The 18690-nt window shown below is 46.8% G+C and overlaps 1 protein-coding gene across 4 annotated transcripts in view; it reads right to left on the reverse strand.

Annotated features, from left to right (window-relative positions):
- Positions 1-18690, reverse strand: part of C3_2H2orf76 (chromosome 3_2 C2orf76 homolog) — a 438804-nt gene that overhangs the window by 178546 nt on the left and 241568 nt on the right. Inside the window, exon 3 of one of the 4 annotated variants that reach the window (XM_085647476.1) lies at positions 8379-8497. The exons of the other annotated variants lie outside the window; for them this stretch is intronic. Coding sequence (XP_085503602.1) covers positions 8379-8478 — 100 coding nt within the window. The 5' untranslated portion in view covers positions 8479-8497. The remainder of the gene's footprint in view (positions 1-8378; positions 8498-18690) is intronic. 4 annotated transcript variants of the gene reach the window in all.

Here is an 18690-nt window from a genome sequence, read left to right on the forward strand (position 1 = left end):
TTTTGTCCAGTTTTATATAGTGCCAACACCACCCTAAGGTATTGAAGCGCTTGGCATTAGCACCAGTTACTTTCTTTTGGTGCAATTTTATATAGCACAACATTTTTGTGTATGCCCAGAAGTAGATTGTTATGAGGTCGAGCACTGGTTGATACACATGCATAAATTGAATCTTGGGTGGCTTTGTTGTGTTGAAATTGCTGTGATTGAAGGCCAGCTCACCCTTGAGGCCCTATATCTTCTGACTCCCTACCTTGGACAGTGTCCAGGGTTTTTGTGTTTGGACATTACACAATGACACATTCATTGTCATACGCAGGGGGAAACGTAAGTGATTTGCCCAGAATCACAAACTGTTCAGCTGAACCCAAGATTCAAACCTGGTTCCACAGTTCCCCTATCGGCAGCTCTGGTCGTAACGCCGCATCCTCGCTTCACTTCAAAGCTCCTTAACTGTTTCTCACTATCACTTCCAAATGTAGTCAGCAAGACGCCATCAACACCGAGAAAGGATTGGCAAAGCCAATACATCTCGGCTATGCCCGAACATCCACTGTTCAGCTTGGCTGAAAGTCACTGAAAAAAGCACCATGATGCGACCAGCGCAGGCCAAGGAAATAGCGCTTTTTTGTGTTAGGAGGGGCAGGACAATAAACTCAACATGGGGGCGAAGAGACCCGGCGTCGGCTTCACATCCTATGATTATGGGCTGTCAGTGACTTTTAGCCATGCTGAACAGTAGATGTGCTGTTAGACAACATCGCTAAAAGACATTCACATTGACTAGGCCAATAGCGCGGGCATTGCCAAGACCTTATGACTTTGCCAATGCTTGTCATTAGAACAAGTCAATATCCCTTAACAAAATCTTTGGGTTATGTAAATATTTTTTTGGGTAGTGCCACTTCAAATGTGACTTTGTCAACAAAATTATACATCTCTCAAAGATGTTTATTAATGACTGACACATATCACCCTATTAATTATTTGTATTTGGGATGTGATTGTTATTTGTTGAGAGTAGCCTCAAGGTAAGGAAGCAAATAATAAAACACCTCCTTGCCACTGTGAGTAAAAACAAGTATTGGCAAAGCCAGTAGGTATCATTTTTACTTTAAGTTATATTGCACAGTATCTCAACTCCCCTGCAATATGTAAAATAAAAGAAATTGACAAACTCAAAAAAGAATTTGCATAGGCAAACCCTATTGACGTTGCCAATGCTTGTTGCAATTTGGTGTACATCTGTTCAGTAGTTTTGGAGTTATTTACAAAAAAAAGATTTATGTATATCTAGGAATGCGGAGCGTCAGAGGATCCGAAAGATCTTATTGTGAGATCTGATTGGCAGCCACAACTTCAACCAGGAAACAATGGCATCCATTTCGGGACTCGGCCTGAGTCCCAAGAAAAACGAGCAAAAACACAAGTGGGCAGAGTAGGAATAACCTGACTCCATAGGCCAGTTGGTTGGGTCTTGCCGGGGGCCAAAGCTTTTTTTCCTTAAAACTTTTGCTGGAAATTCACAGAGGATCCATAGATCTGTGTCAAAGCTTTTTAAAAAACAAGCAGTTATCCCACACTTGCTTTTATTGGGCTAGGTGCCCCCACCTTAAAAATGTGCCGGATGTAGTGCTAGAGGCACTCTTATGGTCTGACACCCTGTGATGACCTTTTCACTACCATTTTAATTGACTTTGGTGTGTTATTTTACCTTAGCCTGAATGTACGACGTCCTGCATATGCCTTGTTTCTCTTAAAGGTTTCTTTCTTGTAATCTTGCAGACTTTCAGTGGGAGCTGTCACGGAGTAGGACAGCATTGCCAAGAACAGAACGTGTGGGATGTGCATTTGACAGCGTGAGAGAGAGGGATGTGGAATGTACTTTTTGGCCTCGAAGTGCAATGTTACGAGCAGTGGTGCACAAATATGCACTGTGTTGTACATTGAGAGATGGAAGTATGTGATGCTATAATCAGTGGTGCTCAAATTTGCACTATGTTGTACATTGAGAGATGCAGTATGTGGTGCTATAAGCAGTGGTGCACAAATGTGCACTGTGTTGTACACTGGGAAGTATTATTAATTTCTTACTTTTGGCTTTGACATGGCCTCATTTCATCCTAAATTCTGACTCTGCCTTGTTTGGGGTGTTTTCTGTGCGCACAGCCAGGCTCGCAAGTTGTTTGGGTTAATGACGTTCAAGGATTTTTTTTGTGTGAGATTGTTTAATGTACCCTGAAAGGCTTTCGTGAGCTTCGTCAAGATAAAGGCTGAAACATGCCAGAATGTAGAGGGGACGTGGAAACTCCTTTCTGTCATGGAAGGCTTGCTTGGAAGCTGGCTAGTCCTAGTAAGTTTCCTTGTGCTGGGAGGAAGACTCTCAAAGCTTCTAGTGTGTGTTTTGAGACTATAACGCTGAGGTTTGTTGACAGCTGAGTGGAGACCTCACTTACAGAGTAAACGTACTGCTGTAGACAAACGGAATCTGAGTCCCTGTCGAGAGTCTAAGCCAGCTGTGAACGGGCCCCCAGCGTGAATTGGCAAGGATGTCGAGTGAACGATTGGATGAGGTGATTTGTTTCTGACTAGTGCCATTGTAATGCTTGGTTCCAGTGGCTGTAGGCATTTAAGGTGTTTGAGTTTTGATTATTGCCATTGTGATGTGTGGCCACTGGGTTTGATCATTTGAGGTGTTTTCTTTGTGATGTGTAAATGAGTCAGAGTGCACATCTGAAGTAATCGTTTGAAGAATTCAGTATACATATTTTTCTTATCTCTTGCAGGACGTCCCATAATATTTGCTTGAGTTTTATCTCAAATTATTTGTTGCTTGTTTATTCGTTAGTATTATTCATGCATTTAACTGTTGCATTTATCAAGTGTGTTATTATTGCATGCATATAAATATATATCTATGTGTATTTGAATATGATTCATTTTGGCATCTGGGAAAGCCTTTCTGTTAGAGAACATTGCTCACTACAGCTAAGGGACATCTGGGAGCGGATGCTTGACCTGCGAACCTCGTCTGAGGGGGTGAGAGGCCTCGGACACCGGCACCGTGATCTGTCCTGGTGCATTTTGAAGTGAGGCCCGCACTGGGCATATGTTGGGCCTGCTGCGGCTGCGGTGGGGGTGCAGAAGCCTCTGAAACCCCTTCAGCCTCTCCCTTGCTGGCCATTACAGTCTGCTGGGTGCATAGTGTTGAAGACTACAGGCTGCACGGTATCCTGGGACACGCTCTGTTCCTCCTCTCCAGCGCCACGGGGGCCTGCCCTGCACCTCGTGGGCTTCCATCTTCCCGCAGACGGCCCAGACAAAATGCTATATTTGGGGCTGCGAGTGGATGAAGCTACACACACCACAGTGTTGCTTCTTGGACTTGCTGCTTGGCCTGAAATCATGTCCTGAGTACAGCCAGTATCCATGAGGTGTGGGAGCTGGTGACCGGCCGGTGCTGCTGCCTGCACGCCGCCACCCTCAGCGCCACCAGGGCCCCTGGCCATCGGGCGCTCGGACTGCTTATTGAGGAGATAGATCGTAAGACAACCCTGCCCGTGGACGAAGGGTCGATACAGGGGCAAAACCCAGGAGGCAATGGCTCCTAATTCCCAAGGTGCGGACGAAGGTGAGTCATCCCAGAGCATGCAATCGCTCAATACACTCCCTCCCACAGACGAAGAGAGTGTGCCGGATAAGCTGGACTTAATACTGAAGGAAGTTAGGGAATCGCGTAGAGCCATAGAACAGCAAATAGGCACCCTTACTACTGGTTTCACTTTATTGAAAGCGGATCATGCTAATCTGGCGGATACGGGGAAGGATCATAGCTCCACGCTGCAGGACCTGGTGCCGCAACATAAAGATAATGCAATTCAGCTCCAGTCCCTACGGAAACAGGTCACGGGGTTGATGGATCGAGTGGAGGAAGCATAGGGCTGGGAATGACACAATAATATTCGCGTTATTGGACTGCTGGAATGGAGTGAAGGAAATGAGGCCACGACGTACATGGAACATTGGTTCCGCACACATGTGGCCCCAGGGGGTCTCCCCAACTACTTCTGCGTCGAAAGGGCGCACCGGATCCTCACTGGGAAACCGAGGGTGGGAGCTCCGCCGAGGCCTTTGATCGTGAAGATTCTCAACTACAGGGACTGCATCATGCTGTTACAAAAAGCACCTGAAAAACCACAGATCCAATTGGAGAACTGCCAAATTTCATTATATATCCTGACTATATTCTCCTGGTACAGCGAAGACACTCTTCTTTTCAGGAGGTGAAGAGGAAACTACGCACCATGAATCTCAAATATGCGTTACTATTCCCAGCGCGTCTGAAGATCATCTACGAGCAGAAGACCTACTTTTTTGAAAGTCCGGAAGATGTCGAGGAATGGCTAGAGGTCATGGAACCTACGCAACGCTCGGGCCGATCCCATTCCACCACACAAGGACACGGGACTTCCCATCAAAGCGAGTGGTCAATTCCACCAGCACGCTGCCCTTCCCTGGGCCCACACAACAGCAAGTCCAAACTGGCAAAAAAACAGCCCTGACAGCTGCCCATACCTTCAGAGACAACTCCTCCCGCAGGCTGTCGGAATCGTTGGACCACAGTACAGTCCGCTCGGACTTGGACAGCAGTCTGCAGCTCTTTCCTACTGTGACGCCACAAACGGCTGATGGAATACTGGGATAGTGGTGGCTCTCTCATGTTGACTGCAATGACATGACCTGCCGCCAAGGGACGCATGGATGGGGAGGCATCCCCCTAACAATCGCATATCCTTTGATGTTTGGTCTCTCTCTAAACTACAATGTGTTCTGTAATGTTCTCAATATTATGCTTGGGCTCTGGGACGGTCCAGGTTAATGTTTACCTACATGATGGCGGTGGCTACCTACCCCCACTTTGCGACTGCTATTGTTTATAATGTTCTATTTAATTGGTCTTGCCTGGTTTTGATTGTAGGTATAACCTGGTGTTTGGTTTAGGTTGGGAGTTCCATAAGTCTGGCTCATTGATACTGTTACACCTCATGCGGTTGCATGATCTCATTCACAGGATTGGATGACACAACAGTTAGCGGATAAATATACATTTGTTACATGGAACGTCAGAGGGTTGGGCTCTGTACATAAAAGGCATAGAGTACACGCCTTTTTGTTACGCCAGGGGGCGCACGTGGTTTTCCTCCAGGTATCGCACCTAATGGAGGCAGAAGCTGCAAAATGTGGAAAAAATAGAGAGGGCAGTTAATATCCACGAATTACTCTGCATTTGCCAGGGAGGTGACGATTTGGATAAAAGGGGGAATACCATTTGTGACACTGGACAAGCGGGTAGATACACAGGACAGGTACATATTCCTGCGTGGCACCCTAGACAGTTGGCCGGTTGTTTTAGGAAACATTTATTCTCCGAACTATGACCAACAGATATTCCCAGAGTCTGAACTCCATTTTGGCGGGGTGAGAAACGTATCCATGGCTCATAGGAAGCGACTGTAATGCGGTCATGGATATGTCTCTAGATCGTTCTCATCCACCCCTGAGGGGCACAATGGCTTGTAAACAGGCGGAAGCCCTCTACGACTGGGTGGAAGGTTGGTCCTTGTGCATTCACTTCACAAGGAATATTCCTTTTTCGCCCCGGTGCACCAGTTACATACCAGGATAGATAGGATTATGTGTTCCACCTCCATAGCGGATCAAGTTATAGATGTTACACACTTGGCAAAGACCTTCTTGGATCATAACCCCCTAGAAGCAGTTTTAGTTGGAGTAGAGTGCCCTCCCCGGTTCCTACATGGTGGCTATGGCCCCAAACACTTCCGTAGCACGTTAGCCACAACACTTCAAAACTACTTCAAGGAGAAACATAATGCGGCTTCCACAGTACTAGTTGAATGGGATGCCATTAAGGCAGTTATCCGAGGGGCAGCAATCAGCGCCACAGAGGGGGCCAAGTAGGAGATACATAAAAAACTACAGTACACAGAGACAAATATGTCACGACTAGAGCAAGAGGCAGTGTGCAACCCAGCGTAACAGACACAATTGCAAGAAAAACCCGTATTCAACACGCAGAATTACTTGAAACGCTGAGGTTAATAGATTACAGATCTTATACACAAATATATCGCTCAGATGCAGATAAGTCAGGTACCTTGTTGGGGAAGCTGATTAGAAATGACCCTCCCATCATTGCCTTTAGCTGTATTAAACTGCCAGGGGGCGGGACCGCGACTACGCAATGTGATATTAGTGAGGCCTTTAGTAAGCATTATGAAGCACTGTACGGTGCGCCGCCACACTTGGAGGAGTCCTATATCGAAGACTTCCTCACGGACCTGCCTTACCCACAACCACCGACTGGCATGACAAAGGACCTAGAGGGGCCTATCAGTAGGGCAGAGATTAAGGCAGCCATGGCCGGACTCTCACGTAATAAGACACCGGGCCCGGATGATCTGCCGGTAGAATTTCTTTAGGCATACTCCGAAATACTGATACCGCACCTGGAAGAACTTTATAGGACGTCGCTCGAGTTGGGGCACCTACCTCATACTGCCGCTCAGGGATTGGTGGTGTCATTGCCTAAACCGGGCAGAGATCCGACTGATATGGCAGGCTTGCGCCCCTTGTCGCTACTCTGCACAGAATATAAGATCTTAAGTAAGGTTCTGGCGAATAGAATTGAGCCTTATCTCACCAAACTGATCCATATTGATCAATGTGGGTTCGAGCCTGCGAGGAGCACCTCATTAAATTTGCGCAGACTGCATCAGATTATGTCTGCTGATCTGGCACACTTTCCAAACGCTGGCTGCATGTCCCTGGACATGCAGCAGGCATTCAATACATTGTCTTGGGACTATATGTTCAGTGCCATTGCTCGCTTTGGCTTACCCCCAGCAATATACAATGGGTTAAATTGTTATACGCTGCACCTACCGCAAGAGTCTGAACAGGGAAGCTTATATCTGGAGAATATGGGGTCCCTGGGGCACGCGCCAATGCTGTCCCCTGTCCCCGATCCTGTTCGTTTTGGCATTGGAGCCATTAGCGCTCCGCATTCGGCGAGATGCGAGGTGCTACGGAATTCCCATCTGTACTTCCGTGCACCTGGTGTCAGCCTATGCCGATGACCTTATCATATATCTCGCAGACATGTTGGAGGGTCAAGGGCCGCTTCCCTGTATATTTGCGGAATTTGCGACAGTGTCAGGCTTATCCATTAATGACTCCAAATCCCACGCCTTCTTCTTCCATGTGCGGATGTACACGGGCTACATTGGCTTCGGGGAGCTTCGGCTACCGGTAGCCTTGCATACTTTCAAATACCTAGGGATTAATGTTTATCGCTCAAACTCAGATATGATAGAGGGCAACCTGGGTAAGGCAATTCGTGGAATACGCTTGCAGGTAGCTTTCTGGACTACGTTGCCTTTATCGGCAATGGGACACGTGGCTTTATCTAAGATGGTGGTACTCCCCCGCTTTTTGTATTATTTTACGAATTTACCGTTACTCCTTCCTGCCACAATCTTCAATACATTAGATACTATCCTCATAGATTTAATCTGGGGTAAAGGCCGACGCCAGATAAGCCTTAAGAAACTCCAAATCAGCACGCGGGAGGGCAGATTAGGGGCACCAGATTTTAGGGCTTACCACTACGCATGCCAACTACAATGGCTGTCATACTGGACGGCGGGCCACAACTTACAAGAGACCAATTGCAGTACCAGGCACATCAAGCAGGGAACACTTCACATCTTAATACTACCGCACAGCAAACCACTTCCGGGATTACCTTACATCCTACACACGGCACTATACTGCTGGGGAAGAGCGTTGCGATACACTTCCAGGGGTGGCAGATACACCAGCAACATTCCTCTGGTAGGGATACCATTGGTGCCTGGTAGGCTGACGCAACGGGCACTTGAAAATTGGACAGATGCGGTGGTGGAGTCTGTCGGGGCGCTCTTTAGTGATGGGACACTTCTGGATCATGACACCTTTATGTGCATTCCGGAAGCGCCTACCACAACGTACTTGACACATGCTGCCCTAATACACTATATTAAAAGACACTGGGCTCAACAGAGAGAGAAACCCCAATCAAACGAGCTTATAAAAGCACTTTACTACATGGGGCATGGGGCCACTTAATCAAATGGCTCTACCTTAGCATCCGCACACATGCCCGGGCTCAGCTAGATCCCACAAGGGCTCAATGGGTAGCAGAGCTGGGACGAGACTTAACGGACAAAGAATGGAGTAACATACTGGAATACCCACATAAAATACCACGCAATGCCAAGTTCAAGTTTATCCAATGTATCATAGTACACAGAGCCTACCTGACCCCTCGCCGACTGCAAAGAATGTACCGGGAAACGACACATCAATGCCCCCGATGCAAACTACCGGAAGCCGACATCCTGCATATGTTGTGGGCATGAACGGGCCTTGTGGAATTCTGGAGGGGGGTCAAACAAACACAAGATAGAGGTAGTCACACGCCTGTCCATGGGAGACACAGCACTAGAGTACATATTAGGTGTTCGTAGACAGAAGAAAACACACAAGGTACACCTACGCTTTTTAGATTTGGCCCTTATAGTTGCAAAGAGATTGATCACAATGCGCTGGAAATCAGCCAGGGCCCCCACCACATCTATGTGGCATGACGAATTACTTAGATGGGCTGGGGCTGAAAGCGAGGCACTGCGCAGAGAAGCGGCCCGCGGCCTTCGTAAAAACCCAATATCCCTGGAATGGGATGCAATGGTGGAAGCCTATAAAAATACCATCCCGGACGATGGTCCCATAGTTCCAAGTACCCAATAACACCTTTAATGATAAGACACGAACTACAGTAACTCAAGGTGGTTACAGATGGAGTAGTACAATCAGGAAATGTACACAGAGTAATTGCGCTGTATAGAGATGGTTGATTAAGTAATGTAATGTATGGCCAGAACCAGTTACGGAAGGAGGGTGGGCATTAGTAGGGTGGAGGGTGGACCGGAGGGTGTTGATTTAGTACAATTATCCTAATAAGAGTCTTGTGCAATATACCGAAGGAGAACCTAGATCCACATCAGTTAATGACTGCAGCATTCTTCTGAAGCGCACGAGTTTTGATGCTATGAGCATAGATGTAACAGGCCTTGCATGTCATAGAATTCTGTTATTGTATAGACACAACAAATAATATGATTATGAAGTATGACAGTAAAGGGTAAAAAAAAACAATAAAGTTTGTTTAAAAAAAATACTTTAAGACTTTCTCTCTGTCTAGTCGATCTGGCGTACAGAAGAAGCATGAAATATGGGTCCTCCTTGCCCTGCTGGTCCTGCTATATTGGCACCAGAGCTCCCCAAACCCAGTTTGTATGGTTGTGCTCCAGCAGTCTGACTGGTTTCAGGCCCACAAGCTCCTGGCCTTGTGATTCCCTACCCACCCTTAAAACCTCATGAGTGTCCCCCATGCCTGTGCCCAAGAGACCACACTGTGAGGACCCTTTCACGGTACTCACCTGTAGTGCTAGAGGCACTCTTGTGGTCTTACACCATGTGATGACCTTTGACTACCATCACTTTAATTGACTTTGGTGTGTTATTTGAGCCTAGCCTGAATGTACGACGTCCTGCATATGCCTTGTTCCTCTTCTCGTAGTTTTGAAGTGGGAGCTGTCACCAGTAGAACAGTCTTGCCAAGAACAGAACGTTTGGGATGTGTATTTGAAAGCATTAGAGGGAGAGAAGTGTGGAATGTACTTTTTGGTTTCGAAGTACAGTGTTATGCGCAGTGGTGCCCAAATGTGCACTGTATTGTACATTGAGAGATCAAGTATGCGATGCTATAAGCAGTGGTGCCCAAATGTGCATTATGATGTACTTTGGGAGGAATTATGAAGTTCTTACTATTGGCTTTGACATGGCCTCATGTCATCCTGAATTCTAACTCTGCCTTGCTTGAGCTTTTCTGCGCGCACAGACAGGCTTGCAGGTTGTTTGGGTTAATCATGTTCAGGGTCTGTTTTGTGAGAGATTGTTTTATGTACCCTGGAAGGCTTTCGTAAGCTTCGTCAAGATAAAGGCTGGAACATGTGAGAATGTAGAGGGAATGTGGGAACTCCTTCCTGCTGTGGAATGCTTGCCTGGAAGCTGGCCAGTTCCAGTAAGTTTCCTTGGCACAGAGGGGAAGATTCATGAACCTTCTAGTGTGTTTTTAGACTATAAAGCTGAGGGTTGTTGACAGCCAGGGTGGGAGCTCACTTAAGGAGTAGACGTACTGCCGTAAGATGAACAGAACCTGAGTTCCGGTCGAGAGTCCAACCCCAGCTGTGAACGGGCCCCCCAGCTTGAGTTGGCAAGGGTGTTGAGTGAACGATCGGGTGAGGTGATTTGTATCTGACTAGTGCCATTGTGATGCGTGGTTCTAGTGGCTGTGGTCATTTGAGGTGTTTTCTTTGTGATGTTTGAATGAGTCAGAGTGCACATCCAAAGTAATCATTTGATGTATTTAGTGTATATATCCTTCTGATTATTTCTTGCAGGAGGTCCAGTACTATTTGCTACTTATTTATTCATTAGTATTATGCATGCATTTAACTGTTGCATTTACCAAGTGTGTTATTATTGCTCGCATATAAATATATATCTCTATATACATTTGAATGTGGTTCATTTGGCATCTGGGAAAGCCTTTCTGTTAAAGAGCATTGCATAAATAAAACTTCAAGCCTTATTCTGAAAAGAGTCATTGCATTTTTTAAGGAAAACTCCTTTTCTAGGTGTTGTGTTTTATGTCTCCTGCTCCGCCGTGTTTGAGCCTCCGTGTGGAAGTGGGATTTGTAGAATTCTGTATTATCTGAAAGACATCGCCTGAGGCTGTGGCTTGGGCCGTGAGTCACAACAGTCTCGTCCTTATCTCCTTTCCCTGGGGTCTAGTCAAGTTCCTCTGTCCGCTGCCTATGTTATGCTTCACAGGTCTCAGCTGGTCAGTCAGTCTCATAGACCCTCGCATCCTCTTCCCCTTGACTCCTCGATCTGTGAGTCCGCCATCTGCCTCTTCCTTCCTGTTTGTTCTCTCTCCGTTGTGGCCTCTTCTCCTACATGTGCCACTTCTGCTTCTTCCGTGTTGCAATCGCATTGTACCTCAGGACTGGACTATAAGCAGCCGTAAATGATTGCGTGGACTTGGTTATTGCCACCAAGAGAACAGCTGCCTGTATCGCACTTGTGCCCCAATGATTATGATACGGGCTACTGCTGCCCACGTCACCGTACAACTCGCCAAAAGGTCCCTGGGGCCAAAAGTGGCCCAGGAGAGGGCCTGGGGGTTGGGTGCTTTTGGGGCAGTGAAAACACAGGGACTGGCAGCAGGCCAAGCCTTGTGGCAAACCCCCTGCCATGCGTGGTAGCGGTTGGATTAATGAATGGTAATTAAATATTACTTTACGTAATGCAACAATCAGGTAGTTCGTTCTGCAAACGAAGGCAATGCGTAATACAAAATCAGGCAGTTCGTTATGCAGAAATAATGCAATGCATAATACTCTCCAGCACCGATCACGGTGCTTCAGACGGTCTCTCCGCCTCTCGTACTGACTCGCGGTCAGTTTCCGTCAACATATGCCCCCAACACAGGTCTGGTGTAAACCACAAGGCAGCTCCAAGCTCTGGCCCCAGTACAGCCATTCCTTGGCACGTACAGGCCGCAATACGAGCTGGAACAGAGGCTCGCACTGCAGGAAGGGGAGAGGCCGAGAGCATCTCTCTCTGAGCCCGCATGCTGCCCCAGGCGCTGACACACGTTACCTGGGGGATGCGACCTCGCTCTCCTCTCCGCCTCTCGCGACTTGGGCCTCCAATGCGACTTGGTTGATTCCGGCCGATGACAATAACGAAGATCTCAGACTGCAACAAGGCACACGCACACAGCGTCGCTAAGACTCCCATGAGCCTTGGGTGTGCACCGTCACAGGGCAATCCTCTCGAAGGTCTCAGGCTGCACGAAGCACACGCACACAGTGTCGCTGAGACTCACTTGAGTTCCGGGTGCACACAATCACAGGGCAATCCTCACGAAGGTCTCAAGCTGCACGAAGCACACGCATACAGCATCGCTGAGACTCACTTGGACTCCGGGTGCACACGATCACAGGGCAATCCTCACGAAGGTCTCAGGCTGCACGAAGCACACGCACACAGCGTCGCTGAGACTCACTTGGACTCCTGGAGCCCACAATCAAAGGGCAATTCTTCCGAGGGTCTCAGGCTGCAAAAAGCACACGCACACAGCGTCGCTGAGACACTCTTGAACTTCTGGTGTGCATGGTCACAGGGCAATCCTCCCGAAGGTCTCAGGCTGCACAAAGGACATGCACACAGCGTCGCTGAGACTCACTTGGACTCCAGGTGCACACGATCACAGGACACAGCTTACGAAGGTTTCAGGCTGCACAAAGCATACGCACACAGTGTCGCTGAGACACTTCTGTAAAATTTTGTGTTCCTGAGTTTCCACAACAGGGAGCCAGCTCACCTCTGGCTCTTGGGGTTAAGTTACTACAGGAAACAGCACAGCAAAATCCTTTCAAGCAGGGGGACACCGCACACAGCAAAGTCCCGTTAGCCTCTCCTTGGTTAAAGCAGCAAACTGCAGGCCAGCCCCAGAACACACAGCACAAGTCAGTCCTTTCCTTCAGTCTATTTAGCTGTTTCTTCCTTGGCAGAGGTTCCTCTTGACCATGGAGTAGTTTCAATCCCTTGCAGTCTTGTTCAATCCCTTCAAAAGTCCAGGGGTTTCATCTCTCATAGTTATACCCATAAATGTCTTTGAAGTCTTTGTGTTCAGGGGAGCACTGACCCCTGTCTAAACCAGTTCTGGGTGTCTCCCTGCCAGTGACACCTTATTCCTTTGATAGTGGGGGTCTGGATCCTTAATCACTCAGCAGGGGATGGAGCCATTGTTTTATGGCTACAGCCCAGGCCTCTTCACCTCCAGGGGATACTCCTCCCCCTACACTCCAGATGCAGGTCAGCCTGTTGCTGTCACACCTCCTCCCCTGGGTCAAGACATTCCCCAGATCCTATCACTTTCAGATCAAGACAGTCAATCCACAACCAGGCAGAGACACACAGAACTGTTAGAGCACAAAAACCCAGCCACTTCTAAAAGAGTGGTTTCTAAACACACAATGCAAAAACCACCTTCACAAAAAGATGTGTTATTGAATTGTGAGTTCAGACATACTAAACTTCACCTCTCCATCTTAAGCCTTTGGGAGGATAGGCTGGAAACATATTACATAGCCTCCCCATTCTGTCCTATGGGCAAGATGGCCTTTCAACAGTGAAAAACGAAATGGAGGGTATATCACTGTCAGGACATGGTTCACACCTCAGTACCTGTCCTACCCTTCACATATACCGCACCCTGCCCAGGGGGTACCTTGGGCCTACCATAGGGCGGTCTGATGTGCATTGTCAGGACAACATGGCAGTTTAACAAACTGTGCGCAGGCACTGCAGTGGCTGGCTTGAGTTCTCTCTTTAAGGCTACTTGTATGGGTGGCACAATTAGTGCTGCAGGCCCACTAGTAGCATTTGCATTACCAGCCCTGGCACACATAGTGCACTTTACTAGGGGCTCTACTAGTAAGGCAAACATACCACTCATGGACAACCAATTACCATTACACTTTACACAGGTAGCGCTTGCACTTTGACACTGATCAGCAGTGGCACAGTGCCCAAAGCATCTAAGTTGGCAACACCATGTCAGAAAAAAAGGTCTAGGGGGAAAGCAAAAAGTTTAAGGAACTTTAGCCAAAAAGGGCCAAGTCCAACAATGAGTATCTGGGCATCCTTGGGATATATTATTAATAGTGTCCCGGGGCGCAATGGGCATATGTGCCCACTTTTTGCACACTGGGCACTTATTAAAGATGAAGCTGAAGATGCTTGTGCATCTTTTTCTGTAATGCAGATCGAGCAAACTGACATGTAGAACCAGTTTGATTCAACAGGGCTATTACCCCTCATTTTCTGGTGGTTTGGCACCATGCAAATGAGAAAACACTTTACCTCAGCCCCCTTGCCAGACAGGATTTTCTGCTGTTGATCGGTTCTGGCATTTTCATTTGGATGCTGTAATCCACGCTGGATTCTGATTTATTTGTTTGGAAGATTAAAGACATACTAGTCCCGTTTGCCAGTTTAGGATTTCTTTTCCACTACTGACTCATTTTTTGAGTATCACAGTTGACTATGGCTATTTGACTTTTGTCATTGTTTGACTCATGTTGCATATCATTTTAAATATATAGGGTTGACCATTATGGTAGTATGTCACATTGTCCTGAGGATGTCCTCGTGTACTGATGACTTTTGAAACTGAAACGTCAACAGCTATTCCACATTGCCTTGGAACGCTCTCAAAGTGCTTTATTCATTGTTAATAGGAGACATTTTATGATACTTTTCTCCTTGTTAAGTGAAAATACACTGATAAATGCCACTTCTGTATATATGGACTTTGAGCACAATAACTGTGTGGCATTTGTCAGTGAATGTGATTGCTCTAGCAGTGTTTCTGGTGCAGTTTCACAAAGTCTTCAAGACATTTCTCAATGTTTTTCAAGACATGGCTCTGTCTCTCAATAAACCTTGGCAGATCTTCAAAATGGGTTGCTATATTCTACAGGGTTGCCACCATTTTATGAATATAACCCCATACAGAAATTGTTGCTGAAATTACAGATCCACCCAGAGAACAGGTGTCGCCCATGCTACACCACCCTACGCACACATAGCTGTGTAACAATGCCAGTAGGTTGTTCATCACCTAGACAGTTGATGTCTGTGGGATTTGCTAAGGTAGACTGTGAGTGGAAAAATGTATTCCTTACCAGGGATTAGTCTCCATCAGATTAAGAGTTGTACCTCAGTGAGAGCGTTTAGCAAGGGAGTGAAATGAGATACCTGTAGCCTGAGATGGTTGGTCCTGCATACCCACGTTGATCATCAATGGCTTTTAACTGCTGCCTGAGGAGCACAAATCCACAGCACAGCCCTACGAAGGAGACTGCTGGTCAGCTGTGAGGTGTTATTTGAGGTGTTGTCCTGGGTGGGACCAACACTCTCTTTTTAAGCAGGAGAAGCTGCAGAGAAGGCAACTTGCAGGAGGATAGGTGCCAAGACACTATCATAGTGGGAAGTGTAGATATGATTTACTGATGCTACAATTTTAGTTTTGAAACTTGACACAGAGTACACTTGCCTACATTGACATATACTTTATCTAATATGATTAATGAGGTTTACATGGGTGGATTAATCTTATGCATACCCGTTTTCCTAATGTTTCCTAAAACTATTCATTTGGGAGCTTCTTGGTATTTGTAGTATAACAGACATAGGTGCAGAGAGAACGAGGCCTTCAGGAGGCACATTCTCTATGCACCACATAGAGGTGGACCATAGTCAGCATGCCCGATAGCACTCCCTGAAAGTGAGAAAGGGGTCCCATGAGCGCTCCCAGACATCCCCCTGCAGGTGAGTGCAGCCAATCACTGCACCCGATTGCTTTGAGAACACTGCCTCCTTTCAAAAGCAGGCAGCATTTGTGTCTGCACAGGGAATGGCAGAGCAGTGGCTTCAAATAGTCAGTCAATCTTTACTAATGTGCTACCCCCAAGGCCATAATAATTTTGTGGCTGCACAGAGTGCCTCACTTTCACCGTCATAGGGCGCAAAGACCTTGTATGTGTCTGATGCACCCAGTTAGAAGAGTGCAGCAGAGCAAACCAGGGCGGTGTAACCTATTTATAATATGGGCTCATTTAGGTGTATGAGCATAATGTAATACAATGTGTTATAGTGTCTGTAGAGCAACACACTCACATACCTCAAAAGGAATGACCACATACTCAGAAAAGAGTAGTAACACATCCAAGATTGTTGTCAAAATGAAACATTTTTATATATCTTTTGTTTATCTTTTTTTTGTGAGACAATGTCTTTTTTTCAGGTTCACCCACACTTTTTCTCCCACTTTTTGACCATTAGGTACTGATGTAATGACTCTGTAGAGCACTGGGCCCTGCAGTCCAGGCCTCAGTGCATGTGTTCCAGCCCTAACAAAGCAAAGCATGTCTCCCAGTCTACCACGGCAGACTGGTAGGATGTTTTTAAATTGTTAACTTGACTTTGCCATTTAACCGTATGGCCAAGCCTAAACCTTCATTTTTAATATATACAAGTCACACCTAAGGCAGGCCTAATGAGCTTTAAGGAAGGGTGCATTATATTAAAAAGGATATGTGTTTTTACCAGTGGTCGAAGTGGTGGAAAAAAGGTAGGGGAACTGTGGGCGGAGAATTAGAGGGCGGGAAAAACCCAAGGATTGGATCACTGGGCCAAGCCAGAGGCGTGGCCAGAATGCGCAAACATCCCAATTTTTAGTATATGTTTGGCATTTCACTTCCCATTTAAATCAACCAATGGAAACACATGATTATTTAAAGTTGTAATGAGTTATTGACATTAAAATACATTCACAAAATGGGATATGCTTCTAATCACTGAATGTCCCAAATAAGGTAAAATGTGGAAGCACAAGCCATTTGTCTCCGAGCCATGGAGTTTCTGCCTTCAGCACTTCTCCCTTTTTCCACAGCAGCAGTTCAAACATGTATGGCAAAATATCCTAGTTTGCAAATGTTCTCATGGGGCCCGATTCACAGAACTAATTTAAGACAAAATCCTATATTTACTACCATTTTAGTATTCAGAGAAGACACTTACTCATTTTGGTATTCACAGAAGGCACTTACTCATTTCGGTATTCACAGAAGTTAGGAGTCCTAACTTTAGGATTCCTAAATACCTTCTGTGAATACCGAAAGTCTTAAAATTAGAATTTTTCTCAGTTTAGGAGTAATAAAGTTAGTACTCCTAACTTTAGGACTCCTAAATGCCTTCTGTGAATACCGAAAGTCTTAAAACTAAAGTTTTTCTCAGTTTAGTAGTAGTAAAGTTAGGACTCCTAACTTTAGGACTCCTAAAAGCCTTCTGTGAATACCGAAAGTCAATGACATATGCATAAATACGAAATGTGATTTTTATTTAATAAATTCATCTTTTTACATAATTTGGGCCCGATTCACAGAATTAATTTAAGACAAAATCCTAAACTTACTACTTTTGGTATTCACAGAATGCACTTACTACTTTTGGTATTCACAGAATGCACTTACTACTTTTGGTATTCACAGAATGGATTTACTACTACTAACTTTACGTCCGCACTCGGGCCGCAAATTCCGGCCCGGCCAGAGGTGGAGATTTCAGCCATGGCTAAATCTCCGCCACTGGCCGGAAACCCCACCTCTGGGCCGGAAGCTCCGCCTCTGGGTCGAAAGCGATAAATTTCCTCATGCTAACCAGCGATGCGTTGAATCCTTACCGCAAGGGAGGATGATGCGCTGGGTTGCGGGCAGGACAAAGCGACACACTTCTTCACGCTAAGCCGGTGATGCGATAAAATCCTTGCCGCTAAGGGAGGATGATGCACCGAGCCTGTTGCGTGTGCGATCTTGCTGCGATGGAAAAAAATGGCGCTCCCCGAGGGAGCGACGATCCTGATGCGAAGCGGGGAAAATGGCAAACGCTCGGCGTCCGCGCTGCGATGAGCTTGATGCGATGATTTGAGGTTAGCGAGCGCTTTGGGGCCCGCTAACAAGCAATGTGACAATCCTTGGGTTAGCGAGCGTTTTCAGACCCGCTGACAGACTCTGCGATGATCTTCAGGATAGCGGGCGTTTTCAGGCCCGCAGACAGGTAATGCGACGATCTTCGGAATAGCGGGCGTTTTCAGGCCCGCTGACGGGTGATGCGACGATCTTCGGGATAGCGGGCGTTTTCAGGCCCGCTGACGGGTGATGCGATAATCTTCGGGGTTAGCGAGCCCTCGGCGACAGCAGAGCGACTATTTTTCTCACGCTCACCAGCTGCAGCGGCTCGCTAATTGGGGTTAGCGCCGATTTTCAGCACTCTTTTCTCAGCAGTAGAACTAGAGGCCCTGGAACTCACAGGAGCCTCACCTGCAGATAGAAATCCTCGCTGGGAGGAAACAGGAGGCTGGTGGTGGAGTCTGATGTGCCTGAGACTCCTGCAGGATGCTAGCTCTCTTCTAGCCCTTGGGTGATTGCTGTAGCCACAAAATAAAAGTTCCTTCAAATTCCTTTTCCTCTTCTTCCAAGTCCAGTAGTAACCACTGAAGGCCAGTCCAAGAAACATCACACAAGCACAATGACAGTCCTTCTCCTGCAGATTCCTGTAGTTACACGGACAGAGGTTCTTCTTGTTGTCCAGGAGCAATACAAATTGTAGGGGTTTGGGCACAAATATTTTTACCCCCAAAGTCTTTGTTCTTAGGGGTCACAAGTCTCTGAACCCAGCCAGAACCAGTTCTGCCCAGCCCTGGAGCACTTTGTTTACCAGGCTGCATCCTTCCTTTCAGAAAGAGGGGGTCTGCCTTCAGACGCACAGTGGGAGGTGGAGCCAGCATTCACCTTGCCAGGCACAGCCCTATTCAAGTGCAGGAGCTACCCCTCCCCTCACTCCAAGGCACATCTCTCTATTCAACCCAGGTCT

The sequence above is a fragment of the Triturus cristatus genome, chromosome 3_2 (assembly GCF_964204655.1).
Source record: "Triturus cristatus chromosome 3_2, aTriCri1.1, whole genome shotgun sequence".
Classification (NCBI taxonomy): Eukaryota; Metazoa; Chordata; class Amphibia; order Caudata; family Salamandridae; genus Triturus; species Triturus cristatus.